This window comes from Carassius carassius, chromosome 4, assembly GCF_963082965.1.
Source record: "Carassius carassius chromosome 4, fCarCar2.1, whole genome shotgun sequence".
Taxonomy (NCBI): Eukaryota; Metazoa; Chordata; class Actinopteri; order Cypriniformes; family Cyprinidae; genus Carassius; species Carassius carassius.
Genome location: NC_081758.1, coordinates 24393583 through 24415082, shown reverse-complemented (window position 1 = coordinate 24415082; position 21500 = coordinate 24393583). Strand labels below are relative to the sequence as shown.

The window sequence follows — 21500 nt, the reverse complement described above, 5'->3', positions numbered from 1 at the left end:
ATTTTTGTTAGAAATTTATTTGACTGAAAAACCTGTTTCCCAAAGCAAATAGGCACAGAAATTAGGTCACACTGAACAAAAATTGCTTATGATCATTAAGACGGATTGAATAAGTCTGGCAACAAACATGGCACCAGCAAGGAATCATCATCAACAGCATCAACTTTAGTCACAGCACTGGTGCAAAATTCGAGTCTGTCATTATATCTCGTTATTGAAGGGTGACATCTCTCTACAGGAGACACCATTCAACCAGCAAAACACTGGATAAGCTATGCTTGCAGAAACACCTGTTAGATGGATTCTAGTATGCATTCTTACACAAAGAAAATTAGATATTTTACTGTTCATACGCTTCTCCTTCCTTTGCCACCTTTAAATTAAAAATATATATCTGTCACATAAAAGTCAGTGTTAGGTGGCTGCAGTTATCAGTTCATTGCTGACTGAAATGGACTCCTCTTCGCCATCTTGGTTTTCGATTGGTTGGTCTTTTGAAGAAACAGGCAGTCTTGATACTAAAGTGGATAATCTCTGAAGAACAAGATCCGCTGTTGTTCTAAGACTGTGCTGTGGAGGGGAAAAATACGTAACCAAAACGGAGAGGATTAATTAACTGAACACATCAAAATAATAATAATGAATCAGCTCTGTGATAGTTACCTGTAGGACATGCAGGCCTTTTAAGGTAAGAACGGCTAACTCTCTCAGTCCATCACCATCCAGGTCTAGATAAATCATTGACAGCAAGGGACTTTTAAAACTCCGTCTCCACAGCAGCTGTAACTTATCTTCAAAAGCTCCCACTGGTTTGTGAAATTTGTAGCACAGTAGGTCCTGTAGATCAGGAATCAAACACATAATTGTGCATACTGCTAAGCTGCTTGAATTGAAGTTGCAAACTCTTTCATTGTGGCATACTTTAGTTCCACAGCAAGTGTTTCTGTACTTAAAATCCAGCACTGTACCTGTCCATATGTTCCCAGCAACAGCTCATGTTGTCCATCAAAATCCAGATCAACAACAAGAGCACAGAGAACTGCATCGCACTGGTCACTTTCTGCCAAGCACAGCTGTCTGCTCAGTCCATACTTCTCCACATCCCTGAACACACACAGACACACATTTATTTTATACACTCAACCAGACACATGGTGGAGAACATGAAGCAACATACTAAAAAGGCTCTAACCTGTACACAACAGCCATTTCTATTGAACTGGTTACCAACAGATTAAATGTTTCCCTTTGAGTGCCTGTGAGCAAAAATAAAGAAAGAGCGATCAATAACAACAGTCTGGAGATTGCCTGTCATTAATAATGTTGCATAAAAATAAATAATTAAGCACAACTCATTAAAAATGTTTAATCTAAATATGAATTCAGAGTGATCTAGATGTGACTGTCTGTACTCTAAACATTTTAGACAATGGCCTAAAGCCCTAAACACTCTCTTTGTTTTAAGTGTGGTTGATTACTGTGATCACTTGAGCTGGATCACTCACTGTTCGTGTCAGTGCTCTCGTGCTGCTCTTTCAAAGGGAACAGCAACACAGTGGAGATGGGACTGTCATGCTTCACACGCCAGTTTTGGAGAATCTCTAATAAGGCAAATGTACAAAGAAAGTCAGAACTTTCATCATCACATTACATTTTAAGAAGAAGGGGAAAGTGTGTAAGTGTGTGTTACTCACCAGGTCCCTTTTGGTTGACAAGAGAAAGTCCAACAGAACCGTTCTGACATCCAAACGCAGTGAGTCGCCGATTTTGTTCAATGCTCAAGACGTTTAACCATAACACACTGCAATGAAACAAGATACATACTAATTACCATCATCATCAAAACTTGAACTGCAGAAAAATAAACACTCACTTGCTTGGCAGCTCCTGCAGTTCAGGAAAGAGTCTTTCTACTGGCTGCTCCTCAAACTGGTGCAGAGACGCATTCTATTATCAGACATTGAGAAGGAAATTCAAGAGTATGAGAGAAGCACAAGAAAACCCTTAACAATTAAAAGCCATTACTCTGACAACATTTCTAAACCAGGCTGACCTCTTTGTAAAGATGTATGCGCTGATCATGCCCACTGAGGAGAAACACAGTCTCACTGGATCCATCTCCACAATGCACCCTGAAAAAAATAATAAATAAATAAACAACAAGAAACATTGCGTTTCATCTATTCAAATATCAAAAAAAATGTCAACATATAAACGTTACGACTTCTTTTATAGAAACACAATGACATACTCGGTGTGATAAAGCTGGAACGGTGTGAACTGGAGCTCCAGGTTCAGACAGCTTTCTGTCAACAGGATGAAAGCCTCAGATCATTCAGTATAACATTTCGACCTCATTTGTTCTTTCATACCTATGAAGACTGTCATCATACTAATATACGTATTATTTAAAACAAATAATTTGTGCAGACCTCTTAGGCTCAAGACATGCCAGTGCATCATCTCACTAACTAAAAAACAGTTTATATGACTCACGTGCAATTGACTCTAGGTTAAATTCTGACCCTGGTTCATAATCACAGTAAATGTTAAGGAAAGGAGTTGCTTTATCTCCTGAGTCCTGAGAGAAAAAGAGATGGAAAGATTTAAACAATAAAGAAATGCATGTACTGTACACGCACACATTTCCCCCTGCATTTAAACATTTATGGGCAGAAATAGAAGTGGCTCACAGCTGAAAATGTCAGCTCTCGTGGGTGGGGAAAAATGAATGAATGCGGACGATTTTTTTATCTGTAATAACTAGTTAATTATGTGAGTTAATGAAGAAGCGCACCTTGATGAAAGTTATTCCTACGACCAGTCCTCTTTTAGGAGCTGATTTGTTGAAGGCGTCAATGGAGACGATTTCTGCATCAACTACATTAACAGAAAAGAGAAACATTTTTGCGTTAGACAGCTAAAACAAAAGAGTTTCGAAGCAGATGAGCTGGCTGTCACCTGGTATATATGTGAACTGAATCTCTCTGGCCACAGGTCTGATCTTTCTCTGAAGGTCCTGATATCTGAAGCACACCACTTTCCCCTTCAGAGTCGCTGCCAGTAGCTCCTGCTCGCCAGCCTGGCACAGTCCGTATATGTTACTCTGCGAAGGAAAACGACTAAAACTGTCTTCCACAAATGAACACGTGCCTTTTATATCCGGTAGCATGTTACGCACAGTCACAACTAAAAACAAATATAAATTCAGTCGGACCTTACTGGACTGTCACGCCAGTGAATAAAACAACATCCGTATATGGGCGGGTTTGTGAGTAAATTTGACCAATCATCTGCGTCTTCGCACCGCTTAACAAATCAGAGCTCTCGACATGAAGGTGTCGTCATCAGCTGTCGCCCGCGTGAGAAAGGGCGAATATTCCCAGGGGGGCAAGGTTTCATACTTTTTTGAAGCACCCCTGGGCGCCGCCATTGGCTAGCGGACCCCCACCTGCTGTAAGCATTCCATTGACTCCTATTCATTTAGGCGTCACTTTGACAGCGAATAACTTTACAGCTGAGGCGTTTAAATTCAATTCAATTCAATTCAAGTTTATTTGTATAGCGCTTTTTACAATACAAATCGTTACAAAGCAACTTTACAGAAAATTATGTTTCTACAATATTTAGTAGTAGCTAGTAGTTTGTGCACGTTTGACAGGATTTTAGAAAAAATAAAAATAATAATAATAATACAAGATGTAGTCAGCTAGACGATGAACTATCAATATTATTAATTAATAGTAACTATATGATGCAGTCACACATGTAGCAATAATTGTTAGTTCTGTTTGTTGATTCAAGGTTAGGATCATCTGGGGTCCTCTGAGGGTCAGCATCATCTCTTCTCAGGTGTTCTGGATCCAGACTGGAGCTTGTGTAAATCCTAGTTACATCCCGTGGCAAAACATAGAAACAAAATAGAGGCAACATTAGCATAGCTGCTGATCCAACAAAGTAAAATTAGTTTAACCCAAGCTAAAGAATAAAAATGCAGATGCAACTACACTCACAATTTAAGAGATATATTATTCGAATGCTTGGCGAAAGAGATGCGTTTTTAATCTAGATTTAAACAGAGAGAGTGTGTCTGAACCCCGAACATTATCAGGAAGGCTATTCCAGAGTTTGGGAGCCAAATGTGAAAAAGCTCTACCTCCTTTAGTGGACTTTGCTATCCTAGGAACTACCAAAAGTCCAGCGTTTTGTGACCTTAGGGAGCGTGATGGATTGTAGCGTGGTAGAAGGCTAGTTAGGTACACAGGTGCTAAACCATTTAGGGCCTTATAGGTAAGTAATGATAATTTGTAACTGATACGGAACTTAATAGGTAGCCAGTGCAGAGACTGTAAAATTGGGGTAATATGATCATATTTTCTTGACCTCGTAAGGACTCTAGCTGCTGCATTTTGGACTACCTGTAGCTTATTTAGTGATGAAGCAGGACAACCACCTAGAAGTGCATTACAATAGTCCAGTATAGAGGTCATGAATGCATGAACTAGCTTTTCTGCATCAGAAACAGATAACAAGTTTCGTAGCTTGGCTGTGTTTCTAAGATGGAAGAATGCAGTTTTTGTAACATTGGAAATATGATTTTCAAAAGACAAATTGCTGTCCAATATAACGACCAGATTTCTGACTGTAGAGGAAGTAACAGTACATCCGTCTAGCTGCAGATTGTAATCTACAAGATTCTGTGTGGTGTTTTTTGGTCCAATAATTAATATCTCTGTCTTATCCGAATTTAATTGGAGAAAATTATTTGTCATCCAATCTTTTACATTTTTAACACACTCTGTTAGCTTAGATAATTTAGAGGTTTCATCTGGTCTCGTTGAGATATATAGCTGAGTATCATCAGCATAACAGTGGAAGCTAATTCCGTATTTTCTAATAATATTACCAAGGGGCAACATGTATATTGAAAATAGAAGGGGACCTAGGACGGATCCTTGTTGCACTCCATATTTTACTGATGATAAATGAGATGACACCCCATAAAGACTCCATTTGTCCTTTAATTATTTCTAAAGAAACACGAAAATTTATAAAAGGCTCCATTACCTTGTATCTTACGTTATGGTCCCGTAGAAGCAGTTTTTGTAAAAAAAAAAATAGGCTAATGATTGCGTCATAACCAGCGACTATCTGTCGCACAGTTGAGAAATTACCATATGGACAGGAGGAGAAGCTCGCAGGCAATCTTTTACTGTCTATGAGGCTATCGGGGGATGTGGAGGCATAAAGTCAAGGGAGATAATTAATCAGAATACTTACCAAAAATTTGCTCCTGTTCGCACTCGCCTTCTCTGGAAGATTCGGTGGGTGATTCAGATTTCTCTTGGCACAGCGGTTAGAAGACTTACAGGTTGCTCACGTGACATCTACGTCATCAAGCTCAGTCTGAGTCTGCAGTACGCCCGACCCCAAGGAAGTGCGTGCTTCTAATTGACTTCACTTGTCTCCTTTGAATCCATAGACAGTAAAAGAAATGGACACAGCGACCCCATTGGAACTCAATTGAGACAAGTGAAGCCCATTTTTAGCGATTTTTAGCACTTCCGTTTCTGACGCGCAGACTCAAACTAAGCTTGATGACGTCAGCAACCTGTCTGACAGATGTAAATCTTCTACTAGCTGTGCGTGCAAACTGCCATCGTTAATTTTACATTGACGGCGAGCTTGAGCGGGGAGTTCTTTGGCGTGAGTGAGCAGGTGTAAGTATTCTGATTAATTATTTTGTATAGTACTTTAAAATGTAACACCAGTACGCCATATTAAGTTTGCCTGCGAGCTTCTCCTCGACTCCTCCTGTCTGTACGGTAATTTCTCTACTGTGCGACAGAGAGTCGAGTGGTTATGATGTAATCGTTAGCCTATTTTTACAAAAACTGTTTCTACGGGGCCATAATGTAACATAGAAGGTAATGGAGCCCTTTATACATTGTCGTGTATCTTTAGAAATAAATAATGGACAAATGGAGTCTTTAAACGTAGATGTAAAGTTATTCGCTGTCAAAGTGACGGCAAAATGAATGTGAGTCAATGGGATGCTAACGCAAGTGAAGTTCTGCTACAAGATGGCGGCACGCGGCCGACTTCAACTTCCGGTCGACTTCCTTCCCGCCAGGTTGAATCCAATCGGCTCGCTCGCTGTGTCCATTTCTTTTACTGTCTATGAATATTCCACACACCAGTTTGTTTCATGCTTATTGTCCTTCTGTGTAATTAATTCAACTGAAAACAATGGGAGGCTGATTCAGATGCTATTGTGCTAATAATTCATTTCTGTTTCAGAGCAAGAAGAAGTGTGTCCTCCTACAGGGGGAGCATTCATTAGCTTATTCTAACTTTGTTTATTTAACCCTGCTTTTAATCATGTATACTGTTGAAGAAATGTGACTGAATGAATACATATGAAAACTATATACTATATCACAAATTCAAAACAAGATATGAAATGAAAATGAAACACTCTGGCCGACAATATTGTATATCGTTAATGCTGAATTTAGGCATAACAACATCATAATTTGCGGTTATTTATTTTGTCAGGTTAAATGCGGAAAGCCTTATATTAATTAAGTTATATTAAAATGAGTAGTATGATCACAAAGGCAATCTAAACGTAAGATTTTACATACTTAATCGTATGATATATGATATTCCAAAGGGACGCTGATTAGATTAATTAGATTTGACATCAATTAATTAATATTAATAGATACAAATTTAAGTTTTGTTACGCAAATGAATGGAAAGCATACTGAATTATTTGACATAGAACTGATACAAGTAAACTGCAAAAGTCAAAATCACACACACACAATCAATTAAATAAATTTTTGCACATTTAGAAAGAATACTTGCACACATTCATTTTCAACTCAATGACTTACTAAATTGCATTAGCTTTATTGTGTGTATGCACCACAAATGTAAACTTTTGTTTGTCGTATCACCAAAACTTGAAATGGATTAAACTGAATTGAAATGAATCATGATAAATAGACAGAATCTCCACTAGAGGGCCAGTCAATCTGTCAGTCAGTTATTGGGGCCCTCAGCAAACAGCCCCACTGACATTAAAACCCCATTTAATCTGTGACCCCAAAGTCTGTCCACAATGGGATTTATTGTCTTTATCAGAAAGTAACTGCCTCATCACAACATCTTCCAGTCTAAACACATTTACACACTGCCTTAGAAATTCTCACCAGTTGTTTTAAATACCTGTTATAAAGTGATTACAATCACTCGCTTTGTGAGGGATTACAGTAGCTGGTTTTGTTTTGTACACATATTTAGCACATATTTACAGTTTTGGATGAATCTTTTGTTTGATTGCTAGAAATATTTAATATATATTGACGCTATACTCACATTGTTCAGAGAGCGTGTGTGTGTGCGTGTGTCCGGCGTGTGCGTTTCTTTGGGGATTAGAGCTGTGTGAGTGATTGGTGCTGACAGCGGTCTGTATATTAGTGGCTGGCCTGCAGTTTAAGCCGCTCCTTTTTAGACTGCCTAATCTGGATTAACTGATGCAGTGTGCCTGCAATGATGCGGCCCACTACCCCTCTCTCTCTCCCTCCCTCCTTCCCTCTCTCTCTCTCCTTCTTTCTTTCTCTCTAACTGTCACCTCACTCACCCTCCTTTACCCCAATCCATCTTCACATTTTTCCTTCCTTTACTTCTATTTCCGTAGGAACATTTTGTTTATTTCATCTATCCAACTCTTCACTTAGATTAAATGTTTGTTGCAGTGACACTGTGACTGCCGTGTATTTCCGTGGTAATGTGTCCTGGTGTGTGTTTGTGTGTGTATGTGTGTGTGTGTGTGTGTGTGTGTGTGTGTGTGCCTGCGGATTAGAATTTAGTCCACTTCCATAATTGCTCTTGTGCCTGTGTAGCTGGTTGTTGCCAGATGGACGAACTGGTCCCCCCACCCCCACTACACCACCCTCCACAAAACTTCCCCTTCTGCAAACACACAAGCCCAGATCCTGAACACATAAACATACAAACATCTCATACTGACACAGAACAACAACAATAAAGTGTCTGTTTTTAAACTGCTTTTATACAAAACAACAATAACAACCACTGAAATACTGGCATGTTCTAGTTTTATAATCTGAGCAAATGATTGAAAAATTACAAGAAAACTATAGTGATCATTAGTTTGACATATAAATAAAAAGACAAATACATAAAAGACTGTTGTTTGGGAATGATATTGTCTATATTCCTCTCATTAATTCCATGTTGAATAATTAATTCTATAATGAAATAAAAAAAATACTACTTATAAAACCTACTTATAAAACTTAGAAATTGTATATATATACGTATATATATATATATATATATATATATATATATATATATATATATATATATATATATATATACACATTTGTAGGTCCTGAAATTTGACAAACGAAATAATTGTAGCTATGTCAATGCTTTACTTGCATATTTCACAAAATATCCCAATATATTTTCTAAATGTTATTATAGATTTATTATCATTTATTTAAATAATTTTTATTTAGAACCGTTGGTTAGAGGCTGATTAAAGGGGTGGACAACTGGAAGTTTTTGTCAGCATTATTTGTTTATAAGTTGAAGGCCCACCCATATAAATGCTTTTTTAAAACGTCATTTTTATATATCCTTATTTTTTATAATATTTATAATATCCTATAATAATTTATAATCCTGATTCTGAATAAGAATGGGGTTTGCATTTCCGCTTAACATCTGACCACTCGACTGAGCTGTCTTTCCAAGTCATATTTCTTTCAATAATAAAAAATAATAATAATAATTATGATTTATGATTTACTTGTTATGAGGTAAAGCAAGCTGATAGAATTCAAAGCAAATCTTCTGCTTTTTGCCAATACAAGAAAATACAATTATATTTACTATAAACACGTATTTCTGTAATTTAGAGAAAAACGTATCATAATAATTAAGGGAATATGAAGATTGTTTTTTGCCCTTTGTTCTTTGGCTGTACTTAGGAGGAATGTCATCTACCTCAGTCACAGCCAAATAACCTTGTCTGCACTGTGTCTGTTTTAAGCCAACCTATTACACTCAGTTCATCCTGAGTGCCATTTAATGCCTTTCTCTAGTCTCTCTCCCTCTCTCTCTTACGAACATGTTTACACTTAAACACATAATACTCAAATACATAACTTTAGATAGTTCCATACAGCAAATATGGAGGCTATTTCCTTTCTTCTTTGAAATGCCTCCATCACTGGTCAAGAGAATATTCTGTCTTCGTTTTGTTTTATTTATCATTTATCCACACATTTCTTAACTTCCAGCTATTCTTCTTCCCTCCCGATGAAAAATCTCTATTTCCTCTCTTTAGATCAAGGGACTATTCACATAAAGCATATTATGATAATTCAAAACTGCGTGTATGCATGTGTGTGTATACAAATAATTTTTTTTAAAGAGTAACACTAAATTTGAGATGTTTTACAAATCATTATTGTGCCAAATGTTGAGTCAAATATTTTAGTGCATGGTGTTATGCTGCTTTTATGTTTTGTATTCAGTCAAGAAATTGTGATAAAGGATTTTAAGTTAATCACATAACTGCAATAAATTAACAGATATACAAATAAATGATGAAAATAAATGATCTATATTAGACCTTGTTATGCAGAAGTGTTTGTTTTTACATATTAATATTAATAACCGGAAACAAACACATTCGATTAACGAATTAAATTTCAGACTGTATGTATCTTATTGGTGAGATTCAAACGACACTTTCGTCTAATATCTGACGTTTAAACTATTATAGTCTGATTTCTTTAAAGATGGAAAAAAAATGCGCAGCTCCGATCAACGAAGAAAAAACACTCATCTTATTCAAGAGGAATTAATGGTTAATAGCTTCTTAACAATTTGTAAATCTAGAATAGGCTATACTATAAAATAGAAATAAAATGTATATTTTATAATTATTTTTAAGGGAACGATTTCTGCACCCTGAAATTGATTTTGAGGGGAATATTTACACATTTTTCTAAAACGTCTCAGCTAGCGTGTCACAGTCATTTATGCTTCAAATGAATCAATTGATGGGTCGGTTCCTAAAACCGCACGCACACACACACACACACACACAACCCCTATAAAACACCCTAGACAACATTTAAAATATATTTATAATATAATTAAATATATGATAAATATAGGCCTATTTTAAAAATATCTAATCATTTTAAATATTTTAAATAGGTATCTGCGGCATTTTGAGACAATTTTTTAAAGGCAATATTTTCCATAATTAGATATATCTTCACAGTATTTATTTGCTACTATATTGGTTTCAAAATAAAATAAAAAATACAAAAATAGTTTTATAGTTTAAACAAACAAAAATCGAATGATTGTGTCATAACCAGAAAACCAGACCTAATCAGAAAACCCATCCTAATCTATTTGATTTTGCACTTTTACTTTATATTTTAAGTAAAATAAATGAATGTCTATTGTCATACCACGTGTTAAGAAAGGCTACAAAGGACAGAGAGAGAGAGAGAGAGAGAGAAAGAGAGAGAGAGAGAGAGAGAGAGAGAGAGAGAGAGAGAGAGAGAGAGAGATGGTCTTTGATTAGCTGCTTGGTGTCTTATTGCTCATAGTGTCCCGCTCCTGTCCGGTCCTGCCCAAGGGACACGAGCCTTAACCAACGCAAAAACTCTGAAATAGAGTCTTAAACTTGTGTGTAGAACAGGCTTTAGTTTTACTATTACCTCACATTAAACGAGCACGCTTATCTTTGATATTCAGGGCGTTATTGATGACATGGTAAACTTGGGCAAGAGGGTAAGCTTGTTCAAGACACTGAGAAGCGGGAAAGAATCTACAGGTGTCTGAAGAGCCGCGAGACTGAAGGAGCACCGCACGCGCCAGGCGCGAGCACAGACACGCAGCCATCAGGAGCAGAGCGCGACCCCCGACCCGTGAAAAAGCGTCACAGAGAAAAAAGAGAGTGAGAGAGAGGGAGGGAGATAGAGAGAGCAATAGAAAGAGTGTGTGAGAGACGCGGCCGTCCCAAGAATGATGTCCTACATAAAGCAGCCCCATTATGCTGTGAACGGGTTAACACTGTCCGCCTCAGGAATGGACCTGCTGCACTCCGCCGTCGGCTACCCAGGTCAGTTTATTTGTTTTTAATCATTTATAATATGCTTGTGTCAGAAATTTGATTAATTTGGGTGGTCAATGAAATAAAGGAAAAGTAAAACTGAAAGGTAGTTTCGTCTTTCCTGTTTCATTTTAGATGAGTTACCCTTTTTTTCTTACAATGTAAGCAACGTAAATTGAATATAATATAACCAGTTGATAGCCACATTAACAGGACTTGCTCACGTAACAAACAAAGGCTGCCCGTATTCGAACAAAAAATAACTATAAAAATCCATGTCAAATATATATTTGAAATATTTGAAATTCATCTTGAGGGTTCTTTGTAAAACTATTTTTTATATAAATACAATTATATAAAATGTTGTATAACCTACATTTTTGTGTTTAAATGTTTGCTTGTTTAATATGCAAATTATGAACGGTTTAATTTTAACTTTAAAATGTGCGCATTTGGTTCCCTGTTGTTGCAAATAAATCAGTTATCTAGTATTGAATGAAGAATATCTATCTATCTATCTATCTATCTATCTATCTATCTATCTATCTATCTATCTATCTATCTATCCATCCATCCATCCATCTATCCATCTATCTATCTATCTATCTATCTATCTATCTATCTATCTATCTATCTATCTATCTATCTATCATTGTTGTATGATGACAATGGATAGTCCAAGTCCCTCCCTCTCTCTCTCACCAGTATCAACCATATTAATAACTGTTAAGCTCACATTAAACAATTTAAACTGATACCATCCACATTTAATACAAAAAGTTTTCTCTTTTACTGTAAATGTACATTCCTCTTTTCACCTGAAAACGTAAAGTTGTTCTTACCGTGTAAGGTAAATGTTTTTATAAATAGGCACTCCAAGGAAGCAGCGTCGGGAGCGCACTACCTTCACACGGACCCAACTGGACATTTTGGAAGCCTTGTTCACCAAAACACGCTACCCAGACATATTCATGCGAGAAGAGGTGGCTCTGAAAATCAACCTTCCAGAGTCCAGAGTTCAGGTGAGCCTGTCTGACTCAAACTGAGACAGACACCTCTCTGACACCTTTCAGACTGCCTAAACACACCTGACCTTGTGCCTTAAGTAGCAGAAACAGATAATTCATTTAAAGTAAAATAAAATACATTAATCCCAGTATCTAACACTCATTTGTTTTGATGCAATTGACCATACATCTTCAGCTAAGTATACACCATGTGTGCATTTGAAGTTGAATCTATTTGTTGAGTCTCAAGTATTGAAAATAAACACAACTCTGACAGTGTTTGTAAGGCACATTAATATTGCAGGCCCGAATATCAAGCATGAGATTTTTACAGTATATAAAAGAAACAAGTCCATTTTGACTTTTAGCGAAATGTGCCACACTTTTATTTCCACCTTTAACCTCAATCTTATTTCCCCCAGGTTTGGTTCAAGAACCGTCGTGCTAAATGCCGCCAACAGCAACAGCAGTCCAGTGGTCAGCCCAAGCCCCGTCCCCCTAAAAAGAAGTCCTCTCCTCCCTCTGAACTGACCTCTGACCCTGGTGCCAGCTCCTCAGTGGTGGCTGCCTCTGCCCCAGCCGTGCCCCCTAGTGTCAGCACAGGCACAGCACCAGTTTCTGTGTGGAGTCCCACCTCTCTATCCCCCCTTTCTGACCCGCTGTGTGGCTCCGGTACACCTTGTGTGCAGCGCCCTGCTCCCTATGCTATGAGCTATGGTCAGCCCTCCACCTATAGCCAGGGCTACAGCTCCTCTCCTTATTTCAGTGGATTGGATTGCAGCCCGTACCTCTCTCCCATGACCAGTCAGCTGTCCGCAAGCGGGGGCGCCCTCTCTCCCCTCACCGTACCCTCCATGGGCGGCTCACTCAGTCAGTCACCCTCCCTCTCCTCCCAAGGGTACAGCACCTCCTCGCTGGGTTTCAGTTCCGTAGACTGCCTGGACTACAAGGACCAGCAGGCCTGGAAGCTCAGCTTCAGTACCGTCGACTGCCTCGACCATAAATTCCAGGTGCTGTAGAAGAGAAAGTGAGCAAGTGAAGAAAAAGAACAAGAGGGAAGGAGAATTAGGAGAAGACGGATGAAGAATAAATTAAATTAAACTATTGCTTGAAATGCCAGAGACATTTAGATGATGAACAGAACTGAATCAGCAGGATTCACTTGATCACAGAGGTGAAAAGGGGTGCCCATTTTGGAACAGGTGAAGACTGTTCCTCTGTAATCCAGACCTGCTCTGTGATTGGCTGAGAGTGAAGGGACTCCTCAAATCTACTGATCAGTCATCATTATTAACAGTTTACACGCACACACACACACACACACAGAGAGAGAGAGAGACAGACTTAAACATATTTCATAACACACTAAAGTAATTATCACTAAAACACACACACACACACACATATCACACAAAGACAAGCATATACGGTAATTGGAGGGAAACTTCTCAGTATCTCTACAGATACAATTAGCTCTTTATGGGACAAAGTTATTTCTACTCTTTTCATAAGTTTGGTTTGTCTGTACTGAGAGGCATTAGAAGTTCTTGTGTTGTGCTTTTAGCTTGCTGTTATTTATGTATTGTTAAATTATGTTAACTTATAACAAATAATGTTGTTTTCTGTTAGTTTGAGTTAATCGTTACTAATTAAACTTCATTTAATGGCAATACATGCATGCTGTTGATATATGTTTTCTATTTGGGAGACCTTGTGTTGAAAAAATGTTGGTGTTTACAATGGTTGTTGCTTTGACTGAATACATTCAGATGGGAGCTACATTAAAGTTAAATTTTTTTCTCTTATTTTAACAATTAAACGTGACTTTGTTTAACAAGATGTGTTTAACAAGAGTTGTCTAACTCTGTTCCTCTTTGATAATGCAAGATGAAGTACTACTGTCATTAATAAGCATGGTTGGAGATTTTATTAGCACATAGAACAAATGAATTATATGAAGTGGGCCATCTCTTTCCCTCACACTGAAGAAGAATGCATGGTTTATACATTTAGAGATTACTTTACAAAATTTGAAGTAAAAATATGGACTAGATCTAAATTAATAGTAAATATAAGCACTTAACCACATCAACTCTGGGGACCCACCGGTGGGTCCAATATTGCATATGCCTAATTCTCAAAAAATCAAAATAACAGCTGAAGTGGTTAAAATAAAAACTCAATATGTATTCATGCCGCTAATAGGGAATTTTCTGCTAAATGGAACTGGCAATTCAAACTGTGATGAACTGGATTTCTAACCAACTAAATTAAAAGTAGATGAAAAGTTCAGTACTTTGGGTCTAGAAATATGAAGTGCAACATTCACATTCTTCCATTATCTTCTCCTCGAGTGACTGTGACACATGGGGTTGGATCACAGGTGGCCCACTCAGAGGAGGCATCTGGGGGTCCAGAAGGTTGTTGCGATGGTGTGTGTCTAGTAATTGTGTTGCTGTGATGGTGTGGTGTCGGTGGCCACGCCCATGTAGCGGGTGTGTGGGGTTATTTTAGCCAATGACCCAGAGAGCACCTCAATCTCCTTACTGTCGACAGAACACTAACCTAAAGCAATTAAGCAGGATTACAGAAGCTCCCTCTCTCTCTCCCTCCTCCACACCTCTCGGTGCATCTCCTCCTGTTGATTCCAGTTCCCTCTTGGTCTGCTAAGACTGTTCATTATCTCCATCATTACTTCCTCATCTATCGCAGTTTATTGGTGCCATAATCAGTATTAGAGTTAGGCTGATGATACATGGGGCAACTTTCTGAGCAATTTTGTCGGGCAACTTTTTTTGAGCAATGTTTCTCGGGCACTTTCCCATTAAGAAACGGTAACAAATTTCTATATGGATACTTTAGATCAGTCGTCAGCCCTGGGTCTCACCTGATTGCCCTTTGACGGCAACATTAGTCAAAGTTGCCCGGCAACATTGCTCAAAAAGTTGCCCTGTGTATCATCAGCCTTACAGTCATTACAGCCCAATTGTTTTAGATACTAACATCTAAAAAAAAAAAAAAAGACTAGTTTATACAACAAAATTCCACATTAAATGTTTTTTTTTAAACAACAACAACAACAAAATTATAGCACAAACACAGTTTCATGATATTTTAACAAAAAATTAAAACAAAAAGCATTTGGACATTTTCTGATTGCCAAAATTTAGTGTAACATATAGCCTAGTTAATGTGATGAACTACACCTGTGTGAACTTCTTCACAAAAATACTTAAATCGCTTAAAAGTAAACGTGTTTTATTTTATGGACATTTATGGCTCTTTCTTCTGGGATTTACTAAGTGTGATCAATTTAATCTGACTTTATCCATCTGTACTCTCATTACTTCTTATTCTTTTTTTTCAGTCTGCTCACTCCCTCATTTTTCTTTATGTTCATCTCTCATAAGTATCCCTTTATATGAAGTAGCTCTAAACATACTCTCTCTCTCCTCTGTGCCATCTTTCATGCCCTCTCTCACTTGTTCTCTCTCCATCCACCCCTCCACCCCTCCCGAGTGCTTCATAATCCCACTCTGACCTGAATAAAACCACATGTACTGTTACCAGGAGGAAGGGTGTTGTGCGTGTGTATGTGTGCGCCAATGTTTATGTATAGGTCACAAGTTTATGAATAGGATTTTTTTACTTCCGAAAAGTTAATAATGTGACATTGTTTCACTTTATATGAACTTTTCTCTGTATGTGTAACATGTTTTAAAAAATAGCAATAAGTAAAAATTATAAATTTATTGTTTGGCTTTCCCTATCTTTCTTTCTGTCTGTCTGTTGTCTTCCTCAGTCCACTCTCTTTTCCTCTCACCCTCCCCCGTTTCTCCAGATATTAATCTCTCTCTCTCTGTGACAGATTGTCTGTAGTTCATGCAAGAAGACAAAAAGAGTAGCTGCTGAGCCTTCAAATCTAACAAATCACACACAACACACACACACATAACCCGCAAACCAGCAAAGAGATACATATGATACTTAACCAGACAGACTTTACCATTTTACAGACTCTCTCTCTCTCACACACACACAGACTAAGAAATATGCAACTGTGAATACACTTCAGATGATGGAGGGGCAATCTAAGTTTTGAATGAGAGGTGTATGTTAATGTAGTTACAGGTTAAATGGCAAGTATTTCTGTCTAGAAAAACCTTGCGGCAAGTGACTTAGCAAAGGAAAATGAACCTTCTTATTTAAAAATCATTATGACTGACTTTTTTCTATTTTAGTTGATGTGAAAGTAAAGTGTTTATATGTATATATATATATATATATATACACACACACACACACACGAGTGAAGCCTATAAAGATGTACAGCTGTATGTGCAAGCTGGTCTTTTTCTGTAAACTAATTTGCTTTCTAAATTTTGATTGATGCTATTTTTACCATATTCATGGACCCTCTGGAATGCCTTTACAACTGTTCATCCTCTCACCAGTCCTTCGCTATGCTATGATGAGACGTGGATAAAACGCAGACAGACTTTAACCTTTTTTCTGACCACAGTCTTTTTATTCTAGGCTGCTACTTGAAGGTAAACTTACAGTTGTTCTTAATGTTAAAAATACTGCCTTCTATCTCGTTTTAAAGTAAAGAGACAAACAACTAAAACACCTGTGATGCTATGATAACACATCTTCACCAAGAGAACATCTGTTTAGCATGTATCTTAAGAACATTTTCCTTAAATGCTGGAATGTTTCTTTAAAATTAGCATGATTCAGAATTCTCTTCAGTTTTATGAAGCAACACATTTAAAGGGAACCCCGGGAATTAAGACTTGTATGGCTAAATTAACGTAAATGATGTCTCTCACTGAAATATGTAGTAGAAAACCCATTAAAGATTTACGTTATTTAAAAAATCCACATCGTTTTATACATTTTAAAATGAATAACAAACGGCGCAGGTAGCTCACAGAGGGCAACCATTTGACTTCATTGAAATAATGGCGCCCCCTAGTCCAAAATATGCATAAAATTATATTAATTATAATATAATAAAAAATATTTTTAACGTAAATCTTTCTACTTCATATTTCAGTAAGAGACATAATTTACGTTATGTTAGTCTTAATACCCGGGGTTTCCTTTAAAATACACTATAAACACTGGATTAAACACTAGGCCATGAGGTATTTGGGTGTGTTTACAAATCACACTGAAAAGGTTATTTGTGTAACATCTATTTATTACCACCAGAATATGAGAAATTTGGAAAATACAAAGATCAGCTTATTTAAATTTCCAAATAAGAAAATAAAAGAAGCACAAACATGAGGTTACACTGTGTATCACAAATAAAGATAAGGATTAAGTTCTACCCAAACAAAGTGAAAGACTCAGTACTAGTACTAAAGGTAAAGAATATTTTTTTGCTACACTCTGTGACTCTAAAGCCGATAATATGACAAAACTGGAATTGGAAGAGTGGAAAACGAGAGACAGAAAAAGAAGGAAAAAGGAAGGGAGAGCAGGATGTTAGTTTAACAGTAAGGTTGAATGAGAGGCTGGTTTAGAGCGCCCCCCTGTGGCTGCCTGAAGTTATAACAGGAGGAGCAGGATCGGCTTTCACTACAATATGAAAAAGAAAACGAATTCAAACTGTTTTTCTTCGGATTAATCCTTTTTCTAAAGAACAATTCATGTACGCATTGTAAAAAAAAAAGACACCATATCAACAATAATAGTAATCATCAATATTACAAATAACAACTTTTTTAACCAATAGATGCTGGTTTGCAGTTGAATACGATTCTGCTTTGCTGATCACATCTCCCACAGACACTCACACAGAGAAGAAGTCCGACCCCACACTCACCTCCACTATGAAGGGCCAAGTAAAGATTCAAGCAGAAAATGTAAGGACTGGAAGTATCAAGGGGGACAAGAAGGGGAGGGCAAATGTGGTAAGATCAAAAAAATATGTGAGTTGGGGGACTGGCGGGGACAGATTTCAATAAGGTGGACTGAGGCAGTTTTAGTAGCACCCTGCTGTGGAAGTTTCCGCTCCCCTTAAGCAGACTGACCCCAGACACCACCCTGTTGTTCTTTCTGGACAATGGAGTAAGTGTGAGAGCAGGGTGAGACTTCTCCTCTTCATATGCAAATTGAATGTGTGGCCCTAAAGCGGGCATGGGTGGACCTCGTTTACGCTCCAAATGTGAATGTGTGAGAGTGTGTGTATGTATGTGTGTGTGTGTGTGTGTTTGTGTACGTGCATGTGTGTGTTTGTGATCAGCAGCACCTGTTACATGCACATATAGGTACCCTACGCGTCATTTAGACAGCACTAGCAGACTGAGACACAGTTACTCCCCATCACTGATACTCTAAACTCTACCAAGAAAAGCAAGAGGAGAACAAGTGGAGAGACAGAGAGAAATAAAGAGGGCGATAGAAAGAAGGGGTCAGTTTAAGCACGCTCTCCACGGATGCGGCGTGCCAGCTGGATATCTTTGGGCATGATGGTGACACGCTTGGCATGGATGGCACACAGGTTAGTGTCTTCAAACAGACCGACCAGGTATGCTTCACTGGCCTCCTGCAAGAATATACACAAAAATCAGTCAGTCAATTAAACATAAACAAAAAGAAAGCAAAATAGGAAATTCCAATTCTTCAAATAGGAACATGTGCAAAAATTTCAATATCTAAGGAATACAAACTCAAGACCAGATATATAATATTTTAAATTAGATTTTATTTGTATATTTTCTGTTTTAATTTTAAAGTTTTAAACTAAGTGTGTTTGTCATTTTTTTTTACATTTTTATTTTAATATGTCTATATAGTTTCTACAAATATATATCTTTTAGTTATACAAGTATTACATAAGTTTTTAAACTTAAGTTATATATATGTGTGTGTGTGTGTGTGTGTGTGCATATATATAAAAATGTATTAAGTAAAGTTGATCAAAATCTAATTTCAGTTAATGTCTATTTTATTTCCACTAATGAAAATATATTTTATGGTTTTAGTTTTAGTTAGCAATAATGAACCCAATATGCACCTGCAGTGCACCAATGGCAGCGCTCTGGAAACGCAGGTCAGTTTTGAAGTCCTGGGCAATCTCTCGAACCAGACGCTGGAATGGCAGCTTACGGATCAGCAGCTCAGTGGACTTCTGATACCGACGAATCTCACGCAAAGCCACAGTACCGGGCCTGCAGACAAGAGAGATGCTTAATGCAGGGGTCCTCACAACTCTTTATTTGCTCGGTACAAGCACGAGTCTGGAATATCACCTGTAACGATGAGGTTTCTTGACTCCTCCAGTCGAGGGAGCACTCTTGCGGGCAGCTTTGGTAGCCAGCTGCTTGCGAGGAGCTTTTCCTCCAGTGGACTTACGAGCAGTCTGCTTAGTACGGGCCATTGTTAGTCAATATCACCTGAGAAAAAGGAAAACACCGAGTATTAGAATACAGTTAAGGAAGTAAATCATGGGCAGATTATGACATACCTGGCAGGACTGTAAAACAACATGCTTAATCATACTTTCTCTTAGCTGTGTAATATACAGGATTGAGTCTTGTGTACAGACTGAATAAGATATAAAAGTGAGGAAATCTCTACTAAAAATAGCGTCTCTAGTTTTACACTTGTTTTGGTATTTGACTCCCTGCCCCATATGCTATTTCAGGCCACTTCCTCCAGCACGTCACATTAAACCCAATAAATAAAAGTAACCACTCAGCATGGACTGAGACAGCATTTCAACCAATCACAGACGCCTGTAAAACAACAATAAAGTAGTAACCAATAGATATTGAAGAGCGGAATAATCTAACCAATCAAATGTCGTTCTCCCAGTTGTGGGGGAAGATCAGCCTGTCTAAGCCCCGCCCTAAACCGCAAGATTATGGCTGCAATTTGAACGGCAACTGGAGAGAGTCCGTGCATTGAGGAACAGGGGAGGACGTAAACTTTGAAATAAAATTCAAAAGCGAATGCACGCAACGCAAAACCAATAACACAGTACTATAGCAGGCATCCTTGGGTAACTAAATAATCGCGTAGATGTAAAATTTGACGCGAATTTACGAGGTTTAACCGAAGTAAACAGAGACATACGAAAGTGGGACGGATTTCAGTGTGTCCTCCGACACGTAAAGGAGAGTCTGTTTCTCTCGCGTCTCGCCATCGGCGTTCTCGTTTTCAGACGATGAGATTTTAACGTTTTAACGCTTAAAAGAAACATTATTCTACAGGAAAGTTTCACAAAGCTGTTGAAAAGTATTTCAGCGAGACGACAGTGATGCATTGGGGCACTTACCTCAGGTGAACGTGTTTTAATTCGCGCGGTGAAATATGTGCTCGGTTGTCTGGCAGCGGCTGTATTTACTATCTCCCACACAATGGGAGCGGAGCGGCCAGAGCCAAAATGGCCGCGATGTCAATCATTTTCTCCCAGAATGCACTTCAATAAAACTAAATAAAATTGCCGTTTTTTACAGTACCAGTTGCGTTATGAATTTGCTTTCCTTTGCGAATTTCGTTGGCTTAGAGCCAAATGTAACACAATTTATTGTAAGTATTTAAAGTACCGTGTTTCGTAAGGGGTTTAACTGCAATCCCTTTGTTTTTCTCTTTGTTCCAAGGAGGTTATCGGGTTTAGAGGAGATAGACTAATGGGTTCACCCACTGCTGGTTGTGTAATAATTTTTATATGAATAATAATGTATAATATTAATACAGATCTTAAACATTTTCCGTTAGTTTGTCAATTTGCTTATTTACAAAAAATAGCGTTCACACTGAACCTTTTGGTTTAAAGTATTTTAAGTTTATGTACTCTAATTTTATATAGATACAGAATTGTTTTGTGGCTGAATGTATGGTTCAGACATCATGTGGTTTCATGGACCCTTATACAATGTCTTACTTATTTCAGGCTGACATTCAAAACCACCCTCCAGTCATGTGGGAACTCTATCTTAACCAAAGTCTGCCTTCCTCTGTCTCACGCTTGCTATTTATAAGGCTTCAGTGACATTTCAGGAAGGATGTGCCGTTTTCAATGTACCAAAACACATTTGGTTTATTTTTATATGCCTTGTAGTATTTGCATATGTGGAGAAGCACTCAGGACTGTAATATATAATGTAATGAAGGGGTCTTCAAAGTTTTTCAGGACAAGGACCCCTTAAGTCAATAGAGACAATGAGGGACCACCGATACAAGATGTGTCAAGCAGAGCTACACATTAAGCATGAGACTTCAATACTAGAAGCTCAGACTCAAAAATATCATATATATGAACAGTGGATTAATCCCATATTTTTCCCAGACAT

General features: G+C 37.8%; 3 protein-coding genes across 3 annotated transcripts; 1 reads left to right on the top strand and 2 right to left on the bottom strand.

Moving 5' to 3' along the window:
- On the bottom strand, positions 1-3274 carry kptn (kaptin (actin binding protein)). Its single transcript, XM_059548023.1, has 12 exons — positions 2962-3274; positions 2798-2880; positions 2497-2581; positions 2252-2306; positions 2054-2132; positions 1874-1947; positions 1695-1801; positions 1506-1601; positions 1193-1256; positions 969-1104; positions 664-837; positions 1-570 (listed from the first exon to the last, which is right to left on the bottom strand). The coding sequence occupies exons 1-12, from the start codon at positions 3170-3172 to the stop codon at positions 415-417; spliced, it is 1320 nt and encodes a 439-aa protein (XP_059404006.1). The 5' UTR covers positions 3173-3274; the 3' UTR covers positions 1-414.
- Positions 3275-10651: 7377 nt separating this feature from the next.
- Positions 10652-14028, top strand: LOC132139567 (homeobox protein otx5-like). Its single transcript, XM_059548022.1, has 3 exons — positions 10652-11191; positions 12053-12204; positions 12612-14028. Exons 1-3 carry the CDS (start codon positions 11095-11097, stop codon positions 13206-13208), a joined length of 846 nt encoding a protein of 281 aa, XP_059404005.1. The 5' UTR covers positions 10652-11094; the 3' UTR covers positions 13209-14028.
- Positions 14029-17374: 3346 nt separating this feature from the next.
- Positions 17375-20629, bottom strand: LOC132139566 (histone H3.3A). The gene is made up of 4 exons (XM_059548021.1): positions 20483-20629; positions 19455-19598; positions 19220-19373; positions 17375-18748 (listed from the first exon to the last, which is right to left on the bottom strand). The coding sequence occupies exons 2-4, from the start codon at positions 19580-19582 to the stop codon at positions 18620-18622; spliced, it is 411 nt and encodes a 136-aa protein (XP_059404004.1). The 5' UTR covers positions 19583-19598; positions 20483-20629; the 3' UTR covers positions 17375-18619.
- Positions 20630-21500: the final 871 nt, after the last annotated feature.